The sequence below is a fragment of the Salvia miltiorrhiza genome, chromosome 7 (genome assembly GCF_028751815.1).
Source record: "Salvia miltiorrhiza cultivar Shanhuang (shh) chromosome 7, IMPLAD_Smil_shh, whole genome shotgun sequence".
Lineage (NCBI taxonomy): Eukaryota > Viridiplantae > Streptophyta > Magnoliopsida > Lamiales > Lamiaceae > Salvia > Salvia miltiorrhiza.
The window spans coordinates 21,156,757-21,175,970 of NC_080393.1; the positions used below are offsets into that span (position 1 = coordinate 21,156,757).

The 19,214-nt window shown below is 35.3% G+C and overlaps 1 protein-coding gene and 1 non-coding gene across 4 annotated transcripts; both read right to left on the reverse strand.

Annotated features, from left to right (window-relative positions):
• Window positions 1-1,570: 1,570 nt before the first annotated feature.
• LOC130993368 (uncharacterized) lies at window positions 1,571-4,312 on the reverse strand. 3 transcript variants are annotated; one of them, XM_057918232.1, is made up of 4 exons: window positions 3,759-4,044; window positions 2,792-3,640; window positions 2,135-2,724; window positions 1,571-2,055 (listed from the first exon to the last, which is right to left on the reverse strand). In XM_057918232.1, the coding sequence occupies exons 2-4, from the start codon at window positions 3,636-3,638 to the stop codon at window positions 1,729-1,731; spliced, it is 1,764 nt and encodes a 587-aa protein (XP_057774215.1). In that variant the 5' UTR covers window positions 3,639-3,640; window positions 3,759-4,044; the 3' UTR covers window positions 1,571-1,728. The 3 variants fall into 3 exon arrangements, with proteins under 3 accessions (XP_057774215.1, XP_057774216.1, XP_057774213.1); XM_057918233.1 differs by having other exon boundaries at window positions 2,828-4,312; XM_057918230.1 differs by having other exon boundaries at window positions 2,792-4,044.
• A 13,398-nt stretch (window positions 4,313-17,710) lies between these two features.
• On the reverse strand, window positions 17,711-17,861 carry LOC130996457 (U4 spliceosomal RNA). Its single transcript, XR_009092630.1, has one exon. It is a non-coding gene; the product is annotated as a U4 spliceosomal RNA (small nuclear RNA).
• Window positions 17,862-19,214: the final 1,353 nt, after the last annotated feature.

Genomic DNA, 19,214 nt, shown 5'->3' on the forward strand with positions numbered 1-19,214 from the left:
GCCATTTTTTTAAATTTTAAAGTGAGGGGTAATTTTGTACTTTTACACAAAAACTGGCTAATTTTTTATGTTTTTATTTCATAGGCCAAAATTTAATTTTACTATATGAAAGTGGCTATATTTATATATTAACACTTCTTTTATTCATCAATTAGTCTTTTATTTCTTTTTGGGATATATGTTCCAAAAATATAGTTCACTAATTAATTTTTTAATTGAAATTATATTAAAATAAACTTATTTAATATTTGTGAAAATAATAAGTGAAGCAATCAAAACGCAAAATATAATACTAAAAGTTATGTTTCCCAAAGAAAATTAAATATATTTCCTTATTGTGTATGAAAATTGAAGGGAGTACACCTATATATACATATACTTCATCTCATAAAAGTGTGCATCACTTTTGGTAGCACAAATTTTAATAAGAAATTACTGTTTATTAATTAAATATTTAGATCTAAACAAATTAAAAATAAATCGAGTAATTTGGGTATACTCAAATCTCGTGTCAGGTATTAGGATACTCGATTTTAAGATCGGGTTCGGGGTCGGTAGTATTTTTCATGCATTTTCGGGTTTGGATACTCGACTTTTTTGGGTAGGGTACCCGAATCCGTCCCAATTCCCACCCCTAAACACAAGGACGACCTAAGGTTGGTATTTCGAAAGGTCCTTAAGGATTATCTAGCATCCCTTAGACGGGATGTGTGTAACTGCTTGTGGTCCCCCATTTGATGTGTCAGACCGATTTTCCTCTGCTGTGGCAACGAGAATGGTAGAGAGAAAGCGACAACCATGCACAAAGAATATTCGCCCTATAAAAATTTCACCCTTCAAAAGCATGGTTCTCCCTCGATCATAGTTGAGTTGGGCGTCGGAGTGCCAGCCCGAAGGTCCCCCTTAGGTCCTTTGTTTAGCAGTCTACAGAAAAACATGAACCAATGAAGTTTATACGATCTGTCGGCGAATTCCACCATCCAAAAACATGATACATTTTGTCATTTTGGGGCGTCTCACAAAAATATGAATATTTCTATTTTGGTATACTATCCCACCACAATTCATTTACTTTTTATAAAGTGAGACTCATTTTCCACTCACAGTACACTTTTATCTTAACATTTTTAAAACCTATGGTACTTACAAATGTTCATGTTTTTGTGAGACGGATTTAGTAGTTAATAAGTAATAATAGTTGAAAATATCATTTTTATCTCTAGAAATATTTTGTTACTTTTTCTTAGTCAAATAAATATAAATTTTAAAAAATAATGTGATTGTAAATTCGAACTTGAGATGTTTAACATATGCAAATTATTTTGTTATACCTCTTCAAAGCATCGAAGAATTTGCTCGAAATGCCATGCCTCATTAATACAGGATTAACAAAAGGTTTAATTTGAACCACGTGGACATCATTCTATGGTAAAAAACATGCTATAGAATTCTGTGTTTGCACAGTCATGCCTAATAGTTTTGACTAGTAGGCAGCAAAGCCACATGCCATGTGTGTATGAGACCTTAAACTCATGCATTATTAACCATCAATCTAGTGCTATTTTCTGAATCAGATTGTAAAAACTGCAATCACATTTCCGATTCCCATATTAATCAACAAGTTAATAATCCATATACAGAATGCAGTGAGTTAGCGAGTTCCTTCAATCTGTACATATTTTTGTTAAGAGAAGGCCTACATTAGTTGAGAAAAGTATATTTCCATAGTCACCGTTTCCGCCATGTATTGAAACCATCGCGTGCAAGTGTTCCTTCAAGATCTCCTATGATCCGAGATATCCGAAGCTCGAGCCCCCTCTGCGTTTCGCGGAAAAGCGTCTTCAAACTCTCAGCAAATCGCTCAATGTCGAAGCTCCCATGCTTCTCAATGTCCTCTGCCTCAGCTACAAGATTGGACGCAATCATGGATTGTACCTCCATTAGTTTCTGCCCTGTTGCAACTGTGTACCTCTGCAGTTGGAATGTTTCTTCGAGAAACTGCTCCATCCTTTTCGTTTCATCCTCTTCACACTTGGTATTCACCTTGTTTTCTTGCTGCACTTCATCCAAAAAAATTATACCAAAGAATTTATATATACATATCATTAAACATTAGTGTTGAGGTGAAGCATACCATCCTCTTGTAGAGTTGATCAATTTTCCCTTGCAGTGAGTTGTAGCGATCAAGTTGTTTGTTGAGGAGTGACATGAGTGCGTAGAATCCCTTCACTCGTGCATTGCTTTCAGCATCTTCCTTCCCGGGCAGCCTCTCGAGCACCAAGAGCTGCTGCCTAAGTCTCTTTACCTTGTACGAGACTCCGAGAGCATGAACATCCATCTTCCATGTACAATTGTTACTTGAAGTTTGGGCTGCAGCAACTTCGTCTGCCTCACGGATGTGTGGTTGTTGGAGTGTGAAAACTACATCCTTCTCTGAGGCTTCGTCTACCTTCTTCATCATTTCTTGCCTGGTGTGTCCTGCTTTTAGCTTAACCACCTTCACTCTCGACCAAACTGTATCATTACCATCCCCTTCATGAGGCCTCATCATCTCTGATAACTTGGCGTTATCCTGCCTTAGCTTTGCAATGTCGCGATCAAGCGCTTCAACACGCAATTTCAATCTCCTTGATTCCAGCTCCGAGATCATCAAACGCCAGTTGTAGGCTTCCAGCTTCTCATCTTTCTGTCTCAGTTGCTCCATATAAGCATACATCTCACCTCCTAATGTGAAACAAACACAATAAATTAATCACAAGTGTAACTATTAGCATCAATAAACTCATCTCACTTGATTCTTGAGTTGCTTCAGTCAAGTAGGGTTTACCATCCGATTTTGCATTCAAGAACGAATTTCTGTCATGTTTGGACTCTGCAACCGCCTTCCACCTGGCTGCTTCAACCTCAGCTTGCTTTCTCTTAAGCTTAGACGATCTGACTTGCTTCAGAAGCATCTGATTCACCAAAAGCAGCTGCTCCTTGTGCTCCAGCAGCGCCTCAACCTCTTGCTTCGCAGCCTCGACCTGCTCGATGAAGGCTGTCTTGTGCTTGGAAATCTCAGAAGAATGGCTCTCTCTCAACTCCTCAGCAAGATGATGAGCTTCCTTGAGCTTCTCCTCACTCTCCAACCTCCTTCGCTCTGCTTCCTCGATCATCGTATCCTTCAACTGCAGAATCACTTCGATCTCCTTCATTTTGTCGCCCAATTCGGACACGGAGTTCTCTCTCTTGGCCTCCACAACTTTCAAGTCATTCATGAGAGAGAAAATCTGGTGACTCAGCTTCCTTCTCTCGTCAAACCAGCTCTGCTCTCTGGCTGCGAAGATGCTCACCACTTTCTCGTTGGCTTTGGCGTCTTCGCTTCTTCTTTTCTTTAACTCCGCTATCTCCATTTCTGCATTCTCCAGTTTCTCTAGAAGCTTCGATTTTTCAACCGTCGAAACAAGCAATCCGACAAGGGCACTGCCTTTGAGCATCCCATTCCTTATTTCCGACCATTTTTCGTCGCAGATTTCGGGCTCCGGCAGTAGCCGTAGAACGAAAAGCGCGCACGAAACACCGATGAACATCGGATACAACCTATCGGAATTCTTCTCCGATATGACTATCAAGGAACCTGAGACACCCTTTTCTTCCATCACTGGAATCAATTTAAAAAGAAAAAAAACTTGTTAACTCAAAATGTTCATAAAGCTTTCAAGAATCTCTTTGGGAGTTGAATTCTGAGCTGAAACAACAAGGAAGCTTAAGCCAACAACCTTAAAATTTGTTTTGATAAAACAAATCACTCAGAAAACACAACTGAAAGCTGGTGGCATCTGCTGGTTGTTGTAGACTTGCAGTTATGTTTTTATTAATTAAAATTGTCAGGTAACAACTAAAGCATGTGGGTTTTTTCACACGTGTGAAAGTCGTGCAAGATCAGTGGCTGTAACTGTATATTTATTCCCTGAATTTCAGTGCTGAAAATGACCTTTCTTTTTGTCTACTTTTTTATATTTTTTTCTTCAGTGTTTTGGTTGTGGTGATGGGGGGAAATGGGCTTGATTCCTGGGGATTTGTATGTGACTGCTGCTAGTTTGAAATTACCCACAAAAATATTACTACTATGTGACATCTCTATCAAAGTATCAATCTTTATCATAGTAATAATACAAAAAATACTTTCCAGATGTGTTTGGCTGTCCATCTATTTTCTGCAACATGGACCCAACTTGCATGCAAAAACAACTAAGCTACTGCCATATTTGTACAAGATCAGTTAGACTAGTAAGTAGTAAGTATGAAACTTTGTTTTCAAGTTCAAATGTTTGTTGGGTTGGATAAGGATGATTTTGGGTCTTAAATGGCAGTTCTACGAGAGTAGGTATCTGTGGCTGTGGTTATTTATATTAATGAAAGACAACGATTTTGAAAGTCAATGTTCTACTTTAACAGCAACATAACATGATTAATCCCAAATTATGTTTGTGTGTGTGTGAATATACTGGTTGCAGTTGCAGGGTCTATTGTGCTTTTTTCACTTCTAGAAATAGGAACCACATCACAAGATTTGGTTTGATAGGGCGAGTGTGAGTGTTACCTACTCTGCCTCAATAATCCAGCTGCATGCGAATATATTCATTTATGAATTGTGATGCACCACAAAGGAAAAAAAAATTACATGGACCACAATACTATATACCAATGTAGATGCAAATTAATACAATCGTCGATACACTATTCAGAAGAACGAACAACAGTCATGATTTTTATTTATTTCTTTATTTTAAGTTGGGAAATGTGGTTATTAAGTTTTGTACCCAAGTCTTTTAAGCTAATGATAAAGAGGGATACTCATTAAGCTACAATATTCGTAATAGAATTATTATGGTGTTTACTTATTTATCATATTTCACTTCCCTAATTATCTATTTATCTAATGTGATTATAGTATAAGTGATATGTCGTAACTGGCAAAATGCATAATTGTAATTTTTATTTTTATCACAAGAATTTTTCCAATTCTAGCATTTTCAATAGCATATTAATCAAGGGAGTTTATCTCAACTTATAGAAATAATTCTAATTCATCATAATAAATAATAGATTAATTAGTCTAAATCTATCTATGCTAATATAATCCTTAATGAGATGCTCGGTATAAGGACGATAACTTTTCCACTTGCTTCTATTAAAATTGTGTCACTTCTTTCTATGATTATTTTTTCATGATGGATGAAATATATGATTTAGAGTTATTTAGGAATAACTATAAGAAATTTAAGATGAGCAATAGCCCCACCACTCTAACATGTGGTTTCAATTTTAAACGAGAATTCTTAATTATTGCAAGAACGAAGAACTATTCTCAGTCTTTTAATTGTGAAGACCTATAATTTTATTCTTAATCAATGTTACTCTCTTCGTCTATCAAATGAGTATTTATTTGGGGATAACACCAATTTCAAAAAATTAATTAAGTGTGTATGAGTATTAATAAGAGTCTCACTTTTATTGTGAGTGTTATGTGGGATACACTTATGGGTGGTACTCATCTCCAGCTTGATCATCACTACAATCTCCAGTAATAAAAACCACAATAAATTGATAGATGCGTGTATTTATTTAATTTAAATATTACCTCTCATTTGTTTTTAAACATTATAACATGATTTAAAATTGTAATTTCAGAAATTAAGACAACACTCTATAAATAAAAAAATTATCAATTTATCGATATATTAATATCTTTAAATTAATGAAATCCTTAGGTCCAATTTTTTTTCCTTTATCTAGTTAAGTAGTTAGATTATAGTATATGATATTTATCTGTTTTATAATTCTAAAAAGAGTTTCATATATATATATATATATATATATATATATATATATATATATGGGGCCGCTCCAATGAGACCCCCTAATTTTAGTGAGATCTAGGGCACGATCTGGTGCGTTTATTTTATCAATCCTATGGCTGATATTGTATCTGAAGGGTGATTTTTTTTCGCAGGGTTCGAATCCTGGATGGAGCAGAATATTTTTAATTTTGTTATTCATCAGTATATACTGCATTGTTCATCAGTATATACGGCCCTGTTCATCAGTATATATGTCTTATTCATTACGAATTTTTTAAATTTTATTTTTCATCAGTATATACATCTTGTTCATTGGATATACGTTTTGTTCATTAGTATTATATGTCTTATTCATTGTCCTAGTGTTTCACGAAAAATATGGGGTCTCACTGGAGCGCGCCCCTATATATATATATATATATATATATATATATATATATATATATATATATATATATGTATATCTCACTAGATTTTAGATAAGGTGTAATTAATATATTTTTATAATAATTTAATATCTAATGAATTAATATATCCTTTTAAATATATAATATATAACATATAATTATTTTTAAAATTAAATATGTAATAGAGATATAATAGGTCTTCTATCTTTTGTGTCCTAAACACTTTTTATATCACTACAAATTAAACGATATACTCCCCCGTCTCCTAAATATAAATGCAGGGAATCTTCTAGCATAAGTAATAAAAAGTTATTGAATGTAGTGATAAAGGAGAAAATTTCACATATTAAGGATATTAGTATTAAGTTAATTATAGATAAATAAGGATAAATCTTAAGAATAAAATTATCTGAATATATATGTAAATGTTTAGAAATAATATATATATATTTGGGGACATACCAAAAATAAAATAAATTCATAATTTTAGGGTAACTAATATACTCTTTGCAATTAGAGATGCAGCTGCATTTGATACAAAGGGCCGGGGTCTGCATCTACCAGAATATGAGTTCAACTCTCGTATTGATGTTCAATTTCAACTGTATATATATGGTAACCAAATCATGATGAACCCACCATAATAAACTCCACACCCATGGGCCCCACTGCAGGGATTATGTATTACTGCTAATTATTGGTGAACTTTTACTACACAACACAACACAACTCACATCACAAAGACACAAACCTGTAAAGAGGGATTTTGCCCAACTTAAAGCTGAACAAATCTATACATAATTCAAAAAAAAAGGCTGAACAAATCTATAAAAACTAGTGGCCCATTCAAAATATTAATTTTGATCGCTTGTCATTTTATGTGTTTTATAATTCTAAGAACCCTGGGAATCTGTGTTTTATGGGACTGCTTGAATTTGATTTTGAAGAATTGGTCCCCAAATGCTTCCCTTAAAAAGTAGAAATAAAAAAAGTAAAAATCAGTTGGTCCTGAATACATCTTATTCTTCCATACTGGCTCCAAGTGACGATCTCCAATTTGTAATTATCATTGTATATATTTTTTCTGTAACAGAGGACTTTTACCTCAAATGCAAATTGCAATCATTTTTCCACTTTCAGTTTTCACTGCATGGCTTTTTTGTCTTCTTTTTCCTTGTTCCGGAAATGTGCTTGGTGCAATGGTGTATAAAAATGTTCACATAAGAGTCTGCTCTACTAATCATAGAATTATGTATTTTATTAGTATTGCTCCTTTTATAATAATGAAAATATGAAATATTAGAGGACTTATATATCCCTATCCTCATTCCCAACTTATAGAAAATAATAAAATAAAGATTTTCACAACATCAGTAGTCATAAAAATGAGGGGATAAAAGCCTAATATTGAGACATTTGCATTGATCGATGATTAATGTTAGGAGTTCACCTTAGATTATTATGTTTGGAAAATCGCCCGTATTAAATGATTTTTTTTTCTTCTGTATTTCTTTTCTCAAATTCGATTTTTAGTGAGCGAGAAATAATTATTTAAAGTTGATCGCTTAGAAGTGGTCTTGTGAAAAATGTAGATAAACATTAAAGGATATTTAATGTCTATTGACAATAATTAATTAGCATTAATTAATCCTTTATATAAACTATTACGTTGATACATTAATAATTAAGTGAACACGGTTGTGGGCATTAGAGTCCATACACGCGTTGCCATCCGCCCGCCCGCCTTTCCTCGGACGACACCAAGCATCGTGGCTCTTGGCCCTTGGCCCTTGGCCCTTGTCCTTGAATCTTTGGGCTTATCGGGCCCTTGTCCCTGGTGCTTGGATCTTTGGGTCTATTGGGCTTGACATGTTTCTCTTTTAGATTGTTGATTCACTAGGCCCAATTCGTGAGTGACCTGGTGCTTTCTACTCGTGTCCCTTCGGGTATCGTGATGCTTCAGCTCCCGCTAAATGTCAAAACATTCTGGCGTTGATGGCAATCATAAATGCCCCTTATGGTTGAGGCTCATCATTAGTCCCTGTTGTAATAGACCTTGATGGTGATGTATTCCAACAGGCTTCTGCACTTGAACAGGTTGCGCCTATAAATAGGAAGTCGTCATTTGCATCAACACACTTGCAATCACCACTCTCATACTCAGTAGATAATTGTCGAAGCTTTACCCTCATCTTGTCCAGTTTGCCAGAGCCTTCTTAGTTCGTGGTGCTGCCACTTCGAAAGACGTTTCATCTTTGGGGACGATACGTCTTACCGTGAGGACTATCGAGCGTAACTCGCCTTGCAGATAGATGACTCCTCAACTCGGCTTTAAGTTTATTTATCTTGTTTCTATTTTTGCAAATTTCCATTTCTTTATTGTAATCTTTCATTCTGCTTTGAGTTGTATTGTACTTCAAGGTGTACTATTTCTTACAATCGCAAGACAAGTTAGTATATGTTGTCATTTGGTGATCTATTTTTGGACCTCTGTTGGGTCCCGAAGGGTCACTGAACAGGTGTATGGGGGGGGAATACACCTATAGACTATTTTTCAAAATCTTTTGCAAATAACTGAAGGAGTATCGACTGATACTGAAAGAGATTGACTGAAGTCAACAGTTAAAGAAAACTTCAGTTGAAAAGGGATTGTAGACTGATACTGAAATAACTTCAGTATTTTGATTCCAGTTAAGCGTCAAGCTTTAACTGATATCCACGTAATGCTTTAGTCTAGATTTTGTAAACAGATGAGTGTTATGAATCTTACTGATTATCCGAAGATTTATCAGTTTGACTAATAATACCAGCAGCGGAAAATTAAACTTAGGAAATAGCATTTGTGATTAACACGTTGTCAAATTAAATATTCACTTTATAATTTATCAGTTTCAGTTAAGAAAATGTTTGTGCACAGATAAGAATGTAAGTACTAAAAGTGGTAAACAACAAAGGATTTTTACGTGGTTTGGAACAAGTTTCTACGTCTATGGTCAGTTAAACACACTGACAATCACTCAGGGCTTGTGCTTGCGGGTGCACAGCAAACCTTCAACTGAAACCAAGTTTCAGTGCCAATACACTAGATTGGACATCTCGTCTCCTTCTTAACTCGTTGTTGCAAAGACTACACTTCGTCTTGCGTGCGGAGGTTAAGAACTCTTGAGTTTAGACCACAGTCTCGAACTCTCTCAAACTCTTTTTTCGCTCAGTTGAAAAGGGTTCGAAATACCAACTAGATTACAGATAACATACTCCCAGTAATCGGGGACTTAGGCTTTGAATGTTACAAGGTTTTGCCTAAGAAACTAAGAGAATGTGTATAATTAGTAAACTGATTTAGGCTTTGAGTATTTTCTTCTTCGATTCAAACTTTGAAGGTAGTGAAATGTTGAGTCTCAATTTCGGCAGAAGTTCAGCTTGTGTGATTGAATCGGTGAAGATTGTGGTGTTCCTCAAGCTCTATTTATGCGAAGTCTTGAATAGATCCGTTGGCAAGATGGTCTTCAAGGATTCGTCCGTTGTGAGAGTAATTTGAATTTGGCCGAGGCTTCAATTTTTGAGGTTCCTAATTTGGTGAAGAACGGCGTCTTAGGTACAGAAGTAAGATGCCTTTGAAAAGTTAGCACCAAAAAGGAATAATCTGCATAGAAGGACGACCTTCAAAATCTCTGCATTTAATGCGGTTGTACTTTGAGTGTACGTGGCTTCCTTTTAACTTAAAACATTCAGTCCGAGGAAGAATGTCAACTGATACTTGACGTGAGTATCAGTCCGCTAAATCCACATGGCCAACATTAGTTAATCAGTCATAACTGATTCTTCAGTGAGATTCTCGTCTAGTAAATACATCAGTATTTGACTCGGTCTTTTCACATGCTATCTTTAGTTGGGTAGTCTTCAGTCCAGCGGTCTTCAGTCTTCAGGACAACAGTTAAACTAGAAAACATGAACTCTAACGCTTGAGTTCGAAAAGTTCTAGTCTATTAAAAGAAAAACTAAGAGTTTTGGTATCATCAAAACTAGGGCTATGATATTTCATTAAGTTCCCAATAATTTTCCCCTTTTTGATGATGCCAAAACCATACAATTAGGGGTGAGCATCGGTTCGGTTCGGTGCAAAACCGAACCAAAAACCCAAAACCGAAAACCGAACCGATCCTAAAAAACGGCACCAAACCGCACCAATACAAAGTGTCAAACCGAACCGAAACCGAACCGGCAAAACCGTCGGTTTCGGTTCGGTTTTCGGAACCGATGCCTTTTTCCATTGGCCGGTTGGCCCGCACCAAAAGGGAACGCCGAGAAAGGGGATGCGTCTGGCCGCGGAGAAGTCGACTAGGTTGCCGCTGGAAGAGGGACGCCGGCGCCGCTGAAAACTGGAAGCCGAGTCTTGGCAGGCGAGTCGGCGACGCGGACGACTGGAGTAGGCGACGAGAGTAGGCGACGCGGACGTCTGGAGTACGCGACGCCGACGACGGGCGGACGGCGGGCGGACGCCGGAGACTGGAGAGAGAGGCTGGAATGGAAGGGAGTGAGAGGCTGAAAGTTTGGAACTAGAGTCGGCGACGCGACGCTGACGACGGGCGGACGGCGGGTGGACGCCGGAGACTGGAAGGAGAGGCTGGAATGGGCTCACTCCGAGGCTGGAAGTCTGGAACTGCCGAACTGGAGGCGAAAAATTGAAAAGGAGATTGGAGAGTGAGAGAGCGGCGCCTAGGGTTGAGGAGGGAGTAAGAATCTAATTTTCATTTTACACTTAGGTTTTCTTAGATAATAAAATATATATTATAAAATATAAATATTTAATAAAATATTATTATTTGTCGGTTCGGTTCGGTGCAAAACCGAACCAAAAATTCAAAACCGGCACCGAACCAAAAATTTTCGGTTTTTAATTTCTAAAACCGAACCGAACCGACCACCAGTAAAATTGGGACCGAACCGCACCAATATGGTTCGGTTCGGTTCGGTTTTCAGTGTCGGTTCGGTTTCTGCTCACCCCTACATACAATCAGTCCTAAGACAAGAAACGGCTGAAAACAGAAAAGCAAGCTACTAAACAGGATGAATACTATTCTCCCTTAACAATATAGCCTAAAATCTTGTTGACTGAAAGAAAAACTGAACAGTTAAAGAGAGGAAGAAAGCATAACTGGAAGACATAAACAAATAATCAGAGCCTGGACAAAAAAAGATTGTCTTTAGGTTGAGATCAAGAGGAACAACATTTTCATTTCATATAACTGATGAGATATTAGTTTTTGGTACAAAGCAGTTGATAACACTCATGTTTCCATGGTTTTTAATGTTTATATGATGTTAATTTTATAGGGAATTGAGTAGGGTTGGTAAACCGGTTTCGGTTATCTGGTTAAAACCGTAACCGAACTGAAAAAACCAATTATCGGTTAACCGATAACTGGTTTTTACCGATTTGGTTCGGTTATCGGTTATAGTTTTTTCCTTTAACCGGTTAATCGGTTTAACCGAGCGGTTAACCGGTTAAACCGATTAACCAGTTTATTATTAAATTAATTAATTAATTTATATTCTATTATATTAAAATTTAGAAAATAACAGCAAATACAAATTATACTTCTTTCATTTTTCTCATACGCAAATCTCAATCTGATTCTCTCTGCGTTCTCTCTGTCCTCTATCGTCTCTCTCTCCCCATCCTTCTCCGGCGGACGTCGCCGGTTCTCGCCGCCTCCGGCGCGGCGAGGCCGGCGCCTCTCCTTCCCCCTCCTTTCTATTTTCTCTCTTTCCCCAATTCCTCAAATTAAAGCTACCTAGGGTTCTCTCTAAATTTTCCCCTTCAATTCCACTTCTCCGATGAACTCTGTCGCCGCCTGAATGTCTTTCTGTATAAACCCCTCTAAACCCTTGCTTCGTCATTCCAATTTCTCTGAAATTCCAAAATGGCCAAGCAGCTTACAAAGGAGCAGATCGCCGAGTTCAAGGAAGCCTTCAACCTCTTCGATAAGGATGGCGATGGCATGCTCTTTCTCTCTCTCGATATTTTTTTTTATTTTTGTGATTTCTATCTTCTTTCATCTTCAATGTGGTTTCGCTCTTCTTTCTTGTTCGACTACTTAGGTCAGGAATGCTTTCGAAAAATTGTTGTCTTCTTTACTTTTCACAAATTTTTTCGATTGATTGATGGTGGAATTTTGTTTGGATGTTACATGCCACTGTTGTAACTTGTAAGTTTGCATTAAGTCTTAGAAAATGAGGATTCATGATTTCTCTGCATCAGCTGGTGGAGAGTTTCAGTTAGATTTTCTTTTTTCTTTTTTCCACATACATTAAATAAGAGGAAATGACTCTTTGCGGGAGTTGTTGATATTAACCGGTTAATCGGTTAACCGAACAGAAAATCGGTTCAGTTTTCGGTTATCACTTTGTCCTTTAATCGATTTTGGTTAACCGGTAAACTGGTTATGTTATAACCGAACCGGACCGATTACCAGCCCTAGAATTGAGTGTTGGGTGATTGGTTTATGCTTAAATTGCTTTATCTTGTTAAACATGATTCTTACTCGAATTTTAAAGGAATTTTCAAGATTATTGATTTTGATTTTGGAAAACTTGTCTGAAATAGAAGTTGTAGATCGTCTCGATACGAGTTCGTGATCACAAACGGATCACAAATCGGAGTTCGGACGAGAAAGTTATGACCAAAACAATACAGTGGTTGATATATTTTGCGCTGGGACATGTCCTGTACGTGTTCCTCTACTGCAGCCTCTTACAAAATCTTCTGGAGGCGTTTTGATTCTTCAGGATGATTTTGGGGAAGCATTTGGTGTGAATCTGCAGAGAACATCTTCAAGGGCTGCCGGTTCTCATGGTTTATTTGAAATTAGGTGTTCAGACAGTATTTTTGTTAGTCAAGTGGTGGGACCTGGTGAGGAGGCCCATGTGGATAGCCATGAATCTTTAAAGAATGACAGTGCTGTCGCTATTCAGATGCTGAGTGTTGAAGAAACCCAAAGTTTTGCACTGTCAATGGAGAATCGTGCAGATATTAAAAGCAATTTTGTGCACTTCCAATTTGCAATTCAGTATTCAAATGTTTATCAAGCTGATATCTCACGAGTGATTACTGTTCGACTTCCGACTGTGGATAACGTTTCAGCTTATCTAGCAAGAAAATTGCGCGCAGCAGCGAAACGGCGACGACCACCGAGATTTCGGCGTAGCCGGCGACCGCCGCCGGGTCGCCGCGTGTCCGTTTTTTTGCGTTTTTCTTCATTTTTCAAGCTATTTTCGAGCTCAAACTCTGTATTTTACCCTGACACTATAAATAGGTCTTCTTTTGACCTATTCAGGGTTCCCAGCTTAAGTTTTTCAGTTTCATAGCTTTAGTTTTTTATTGCTTTCCAGTTTTTAGAGCTTGGATTGAATTTCCACAAGATTGAAGATTCAAGATCGTTCTTTCAGTTTTTTACAATTGCATTTTTTTTTAATTATGTTTATGTTTTCTTTTAATATGTCTAGCTAAGTTCTTTATCTGATTCTAGGGTTTGTAAATAGTTAATTAGATTCATGTGATTTATTTGTTAGTACCTATGTACCTTCCAGTTTATGATTCATAATTCCCGGTGCTTGAATTCGTGTGAATTATCTGATCAATAATTTGCATGTGTAGTTATTCGGCTTGAGACCCAACAGAGATAGCTATTGGGAGTTAGTAAATTTTCTTGAGACCTAGCGGAGGTAGAGAATTTACTAATCTACGATCGTTGCTGCTCTAGCGAGAGTGATTGATTAATTAAGTGATCTCTCATCATAATTGGATTAAAATTGGTTAATAGGATTAATAGATTTATTATGTGGATTCAGTTAATGAAATTCCTACCCTAGGATCAGTTGTCTTTATTATTTGATTTTTCTATGTGATTTTATTTGTTGTTGTTTGAGTTTAGTTTTAATTAAACCTTCTTCATAATCGTTTGCCTGTCTACTGTTATAGTTTGTTTATGATATAGCTAGAGTTATTTCGTTGTGTCAGTCTCTGAGGATACGATACTCGATTGCTACATATATGCTACAATTACACCGTGTTAGTTGCGGTTTAGTTGCTAAATAAATTAGTGATCAACAGTACAAAGCCAAAGCAGTAAAAGATTACAACTGAAAAAAACACGATAGGGCTTCTGTTGATAGAGACCAAAAACTGTCCTCTTGATGTCGTCGAAGTCTCTTGGATGGCTTCTTTCTGTAATACCCCAAATCTTGCAAAGTCCTTCAACTGCCCTCTTTATGGTTTCGCGGTTGATGTGATTCTTGTGCTTGGGAGGACTTACAAAATTTCTCAGGGGGTAGCGGATGATCTGCATCTTGGCTTTATCTTTTGCTTCAAGCAGTCTCTTCACCATCCCTTTTTCAGTCCATTTGGAAAGAAAATATCTTCATGCTTTTCTCTGGAAATCTGGGTCTTGATCGAGCTGGCCAAAAATAACCCATTTGGTGTAGATTTCCTTTATTCTCTCCCACCAAGCATTCATGTCCTCAGGTACCTATTTATCAACGCGATCAAACTTATCAAGATGGGATACCAGAAGACCTTCTTCGACGTATTGCTTCTTTCAACTTGATGGTGGAAAGAGGAGGTGCAGGCTCAGAAAGCTTCAAGGACTTCTTGGCTCGCAGCTCATGCTCACACTCATTTGATCTTGGTCCTTTTCTGTATTCCTTGGAATGAGACGGAGTGCTGGTCTATCTTTGGCAGCTTCGATTGGTCCGACTGAAAGTTCTGGACCCCAATACTCTTCCCCTTTTTTGGCATCATCATCGAAGTGCGTGCGAATTCGATCTTGAAGATCGTTGAACATTTTCTGGATAAAGGCAGTGTTGGTCGAATCACGAACTGCACGAAGCTCTGCCTCCAGTTTAGCTATTCTAATTTGGACTTAAATTTTTTGATACTTAATACCTTTACTGGAAATGTTGACTGCTCCTGCCAACTCTTGTGATGTTGTTGTTGTTGTCGCTGCTTCTCCTACTATTTTTGTTGCTGCCAATGCCATTGTTGTTTCTACAACGAATGATACTGCTTACGCTGCTACTAGTGGGTTTGTTGGTGTGAACAACATTGATTCACATGGTCTGACTCCGACGACGTTCACATTTTGTTCATTCCAAGCCAACTTTGGAGGAGATGGTGGTTACGGGTGTGGTACTAGTTCACATTGTCCGACTTCGAAGGGGTTTACGTTTGGTTCATTTCAAACTAGCTTTGCAAGAGCTGGTGATTCCGGGAGTGGAACAATTTCGATGCAGCATCATTCTTTAGGGATGTTGCCGTCAGCCTAGAAATCACCTAAGTTTGGTGGGTCGCACTCAAGATGTGCCGGCAAAAGATGATGTTCTATATCACGACGTTGGGCTTTGCCAATTTCTTGAGGGAAGACGAGCCTCCTGCGCCGACGGAGGACGAGACCAATTTTGTTGTGCGCGCCTGTTATGACAATTGGTGCAATGGTGATTACATTTGTAAGAAGTTTTTTTTAGGGGCTTAGAGGGTAGCTTATACAATATATGTGCCAATGTAAAGATCTCCAAGCAAATATGAGAGACACTAGAAGAGAAGTACTGTAATGATGACGTGGGGATAATGAAATTTGTAATAGCTAAGTACTTAGATTTCAAGATGGTTGATAGTCGACAGATCATTGACCAAGTGCAAGAGTTCCAACTTATCTTGCATGAGTTGGTTTCCGAAGGGATGAGCTTGCCCGAAGCTTTCGCATCGGAGTCAGTCATAGATCCCTCCAAGTTGGGCTGATTTCAAGAGTTACCTCAAGCACAAACAAAAGGAGATGACTCTTTAATATTTGATTATCAAATTGTGCATCGAATCTGATGTGAGGAAACGTGAACAAGTCCAAAAGTTTACAAGATTATTTAGTTGGTAAAAAAAATAAGTAGATATCATTTCTTTTCTTTTTAAAAAAGTTTACAAGTTATTTAGTTATAGTTTTTTTATATTTAAATATTTTTAAATTATATGAAATTAATTTATGCAATTAGGGAGAATAAAAAATGTATTAATTTTGATATGAATTTGTAAATAAATAATTAGTTATATAAATTAGAATTTAAATTATTATATAGATTTATTTAATTATGTGTATGAATTATTTATTCATTTATATAAATAATTGTTATTATATTTTTCTTTTTATATATTCATATTTTACCTGTTCCTTTAACAATAATATAGTTTGGACTTTTAAGATCCCAAAATTGTTGTACTAAATGACGAATATTAATTTTGTTACATTGATGGTTTAGTAATTTTGCTAAAAATGAAATTGACTTAAATAATTCGATTTACAATCTATAAAAAATTAATTATTATCGTACATATTTAATTATTATTATCAAATACTAATTAAATTAATATTATAATTATTAAGTTAATAATATTGTTATAATACACTATTTTAAATGAAATACTAATATTTAAATTAATATAATTTTTTTTATTACCAATTAATCTAACTTATAAATAATGACATTTTTACATAATTTAAAATTTTAAAAATAATAAAACATATCGTGACACATGCATCGCACGGGAGACTTATTAATTTTTATTGTAAGTGAGTTGTGTAGAGTACACTTATAAAAATAATGGGTACTTATTTGGTAAATGAAACAAAAAAGAAATACAATTAATCCATTTGATGGACAAAGGTAAATTAGTTAAAAATAAAAATTTGAATATATTCGTATAGTTACATACAATTAATCCATATATTTTTAGTTAAGTTTATATTCATCGGGCCACTAATTAATTGATTTCAACTAATATTTTATTGATTGTACCTATTAAGAAGAGACATTAAAATATTTACAAATATACATTTTCAGTACTAATTTAATCTATTTCTCAAAAAAATGCTGGTAATATTTATATTTTGATTGCAATCAATTTATAAGAAAAAATAAATCGAATTTTAACTCTTTTTTGCAGGAAATGTTATATAAATTGTGTATATTTAAAATTAAGTATACAAAAAAATTATAAAATATTATTAAAACTATTTGAAATATATCTTGAAAATATATATAAAAGGACGACCTTTAAACATAAATACCACGGATTCAAAATTAAAAGCAAGTAGAATGAAATACAAACGAGGGGATAGTAGTGTGAACAGTAAACACGAGAAAGAGACAGAGTTGCTTAACTTGCTTTTGTTGGTTAATAAAGTTTTTGTTTTGGAATTTGGACTAACTAAAAACAAAACCTCGTTTTGCTGTGGAATTTGGATATCTCCATTTGACAGCTAAAAAAGATAACAAATGGGCTTTTAAGCAAAACCAAAGAGGCCTGGCTAAGACACGACCAACGAATAATGTTGGCAAAGTTAATTAAAATTTTTGATAGCAACAAATAAATGGGACAAGAAAAGGCCCAAAAAATTTAAAACTTGATTGTAGGGCCTTACCCAAAAGGGAGCCCTTCCAGAAATTCTCGACGGCCCGAGTCAAGCCCGGGCCGAAGAGGGGGTTTGGAAATAGTTTTCAACCAGCAATAGACGCGCCTCGGTTAGAACCTCACTAGCTGCGTCATTGCCCCAAGCGCAAAGATGCATTACTACTTATCTTAGCCGCCTTTTTATATTACAGCTTACACCTACTACTTCTATCTTATCACCGGTGTGGGATAGGACGTAGCCATCTTTTTTTTTTCTTTCTTATTTATTTCGGGAATATGCTTTACTGCTAGTTAATATAGTTAACTAGCATTTGCACTCATGCAACGCACGAAAAATATTTTTATATTTTATTATATGTAAATTGATTATCATTTGATTATTATATAAAAATTTTAAATATAATTTAAGATGAATATATTTTAATTTAATATAAAAATAATAAAGAATAATTCATATTAATAAAAAAATAATATTGTGAAAAAAGAAAACAATATAAGTTAAAAGATAATTGAAAAAAATAGAGTTATTCAAAAAAAAAGGAGAGAGAAGAGAGAATTTTCTTAAGTTTTAATCTTTAAATAAATATAATTTTTATATTTTAAATCCAATATTTACATAACATATATCAAATTAAATCTCTTGTCATGATCTTTAATTTGATATGCATATCAAATATTTTATGATTAGTCAAATTTCACAATTTTAAAAAAGAAATAAAATAGAAAAATAAGAAGTTAAAGAAAAAGAAAAAAAAATGTATAGCTTATAAATAAACTTTCAATTTTATTCTAACTACAAAATTGCCACTCAATTTTAAAATTGATTTGAAATCAATTTGAAATTGAAAACTCCATTTAAATTAGTTACACCATTTATCAAGTTTTCCCAAGTTCAGGCAAAAAAATACTTCTTACCTTCCTTCTCCCAGATAAATACTTATTTGAAAATTACATAAATTTTAAGGAATTTATTGAGTATATGTAAAAAAATAAGGATCACACCTTATTGTAGCTTAATTATATCGGATACACTTACTTAAAAAAAATACTAGTTTAAAAAACGAATCAAAAAAGAAATATGTGCACTCAATTGAGGGGCGACCGAGCGAAGAAAGTATGGCTTTTTATGCAAAATATACTACTCCATCCGTTCCAGCTTTTAGTATAAATAGGTGGGATTCTTACTTCACTTTAATTATTTTAATACTCACATAAAAGGTGAGATTCTTATTCTACTCATAATATATTCAATCATTTTATTAAAACACGTGCCATTTTCAAATGAATATTAAAAATTTGGAACGAAGGGAATATCATTTTGTTTGTGCACATATATGAATTAATCAAATATGGGGAGGGCTACAGTAAAAACACTTCTTAAAATATAAATATAAACGTTTTTTAATGTACGAATTTTATCCAACATGATTACGAATTGTGAAAAATAAATTTTTGTTACCTTTGGGATTCAAATCCATGACCACGAATTCATCCAATAATGTTCCG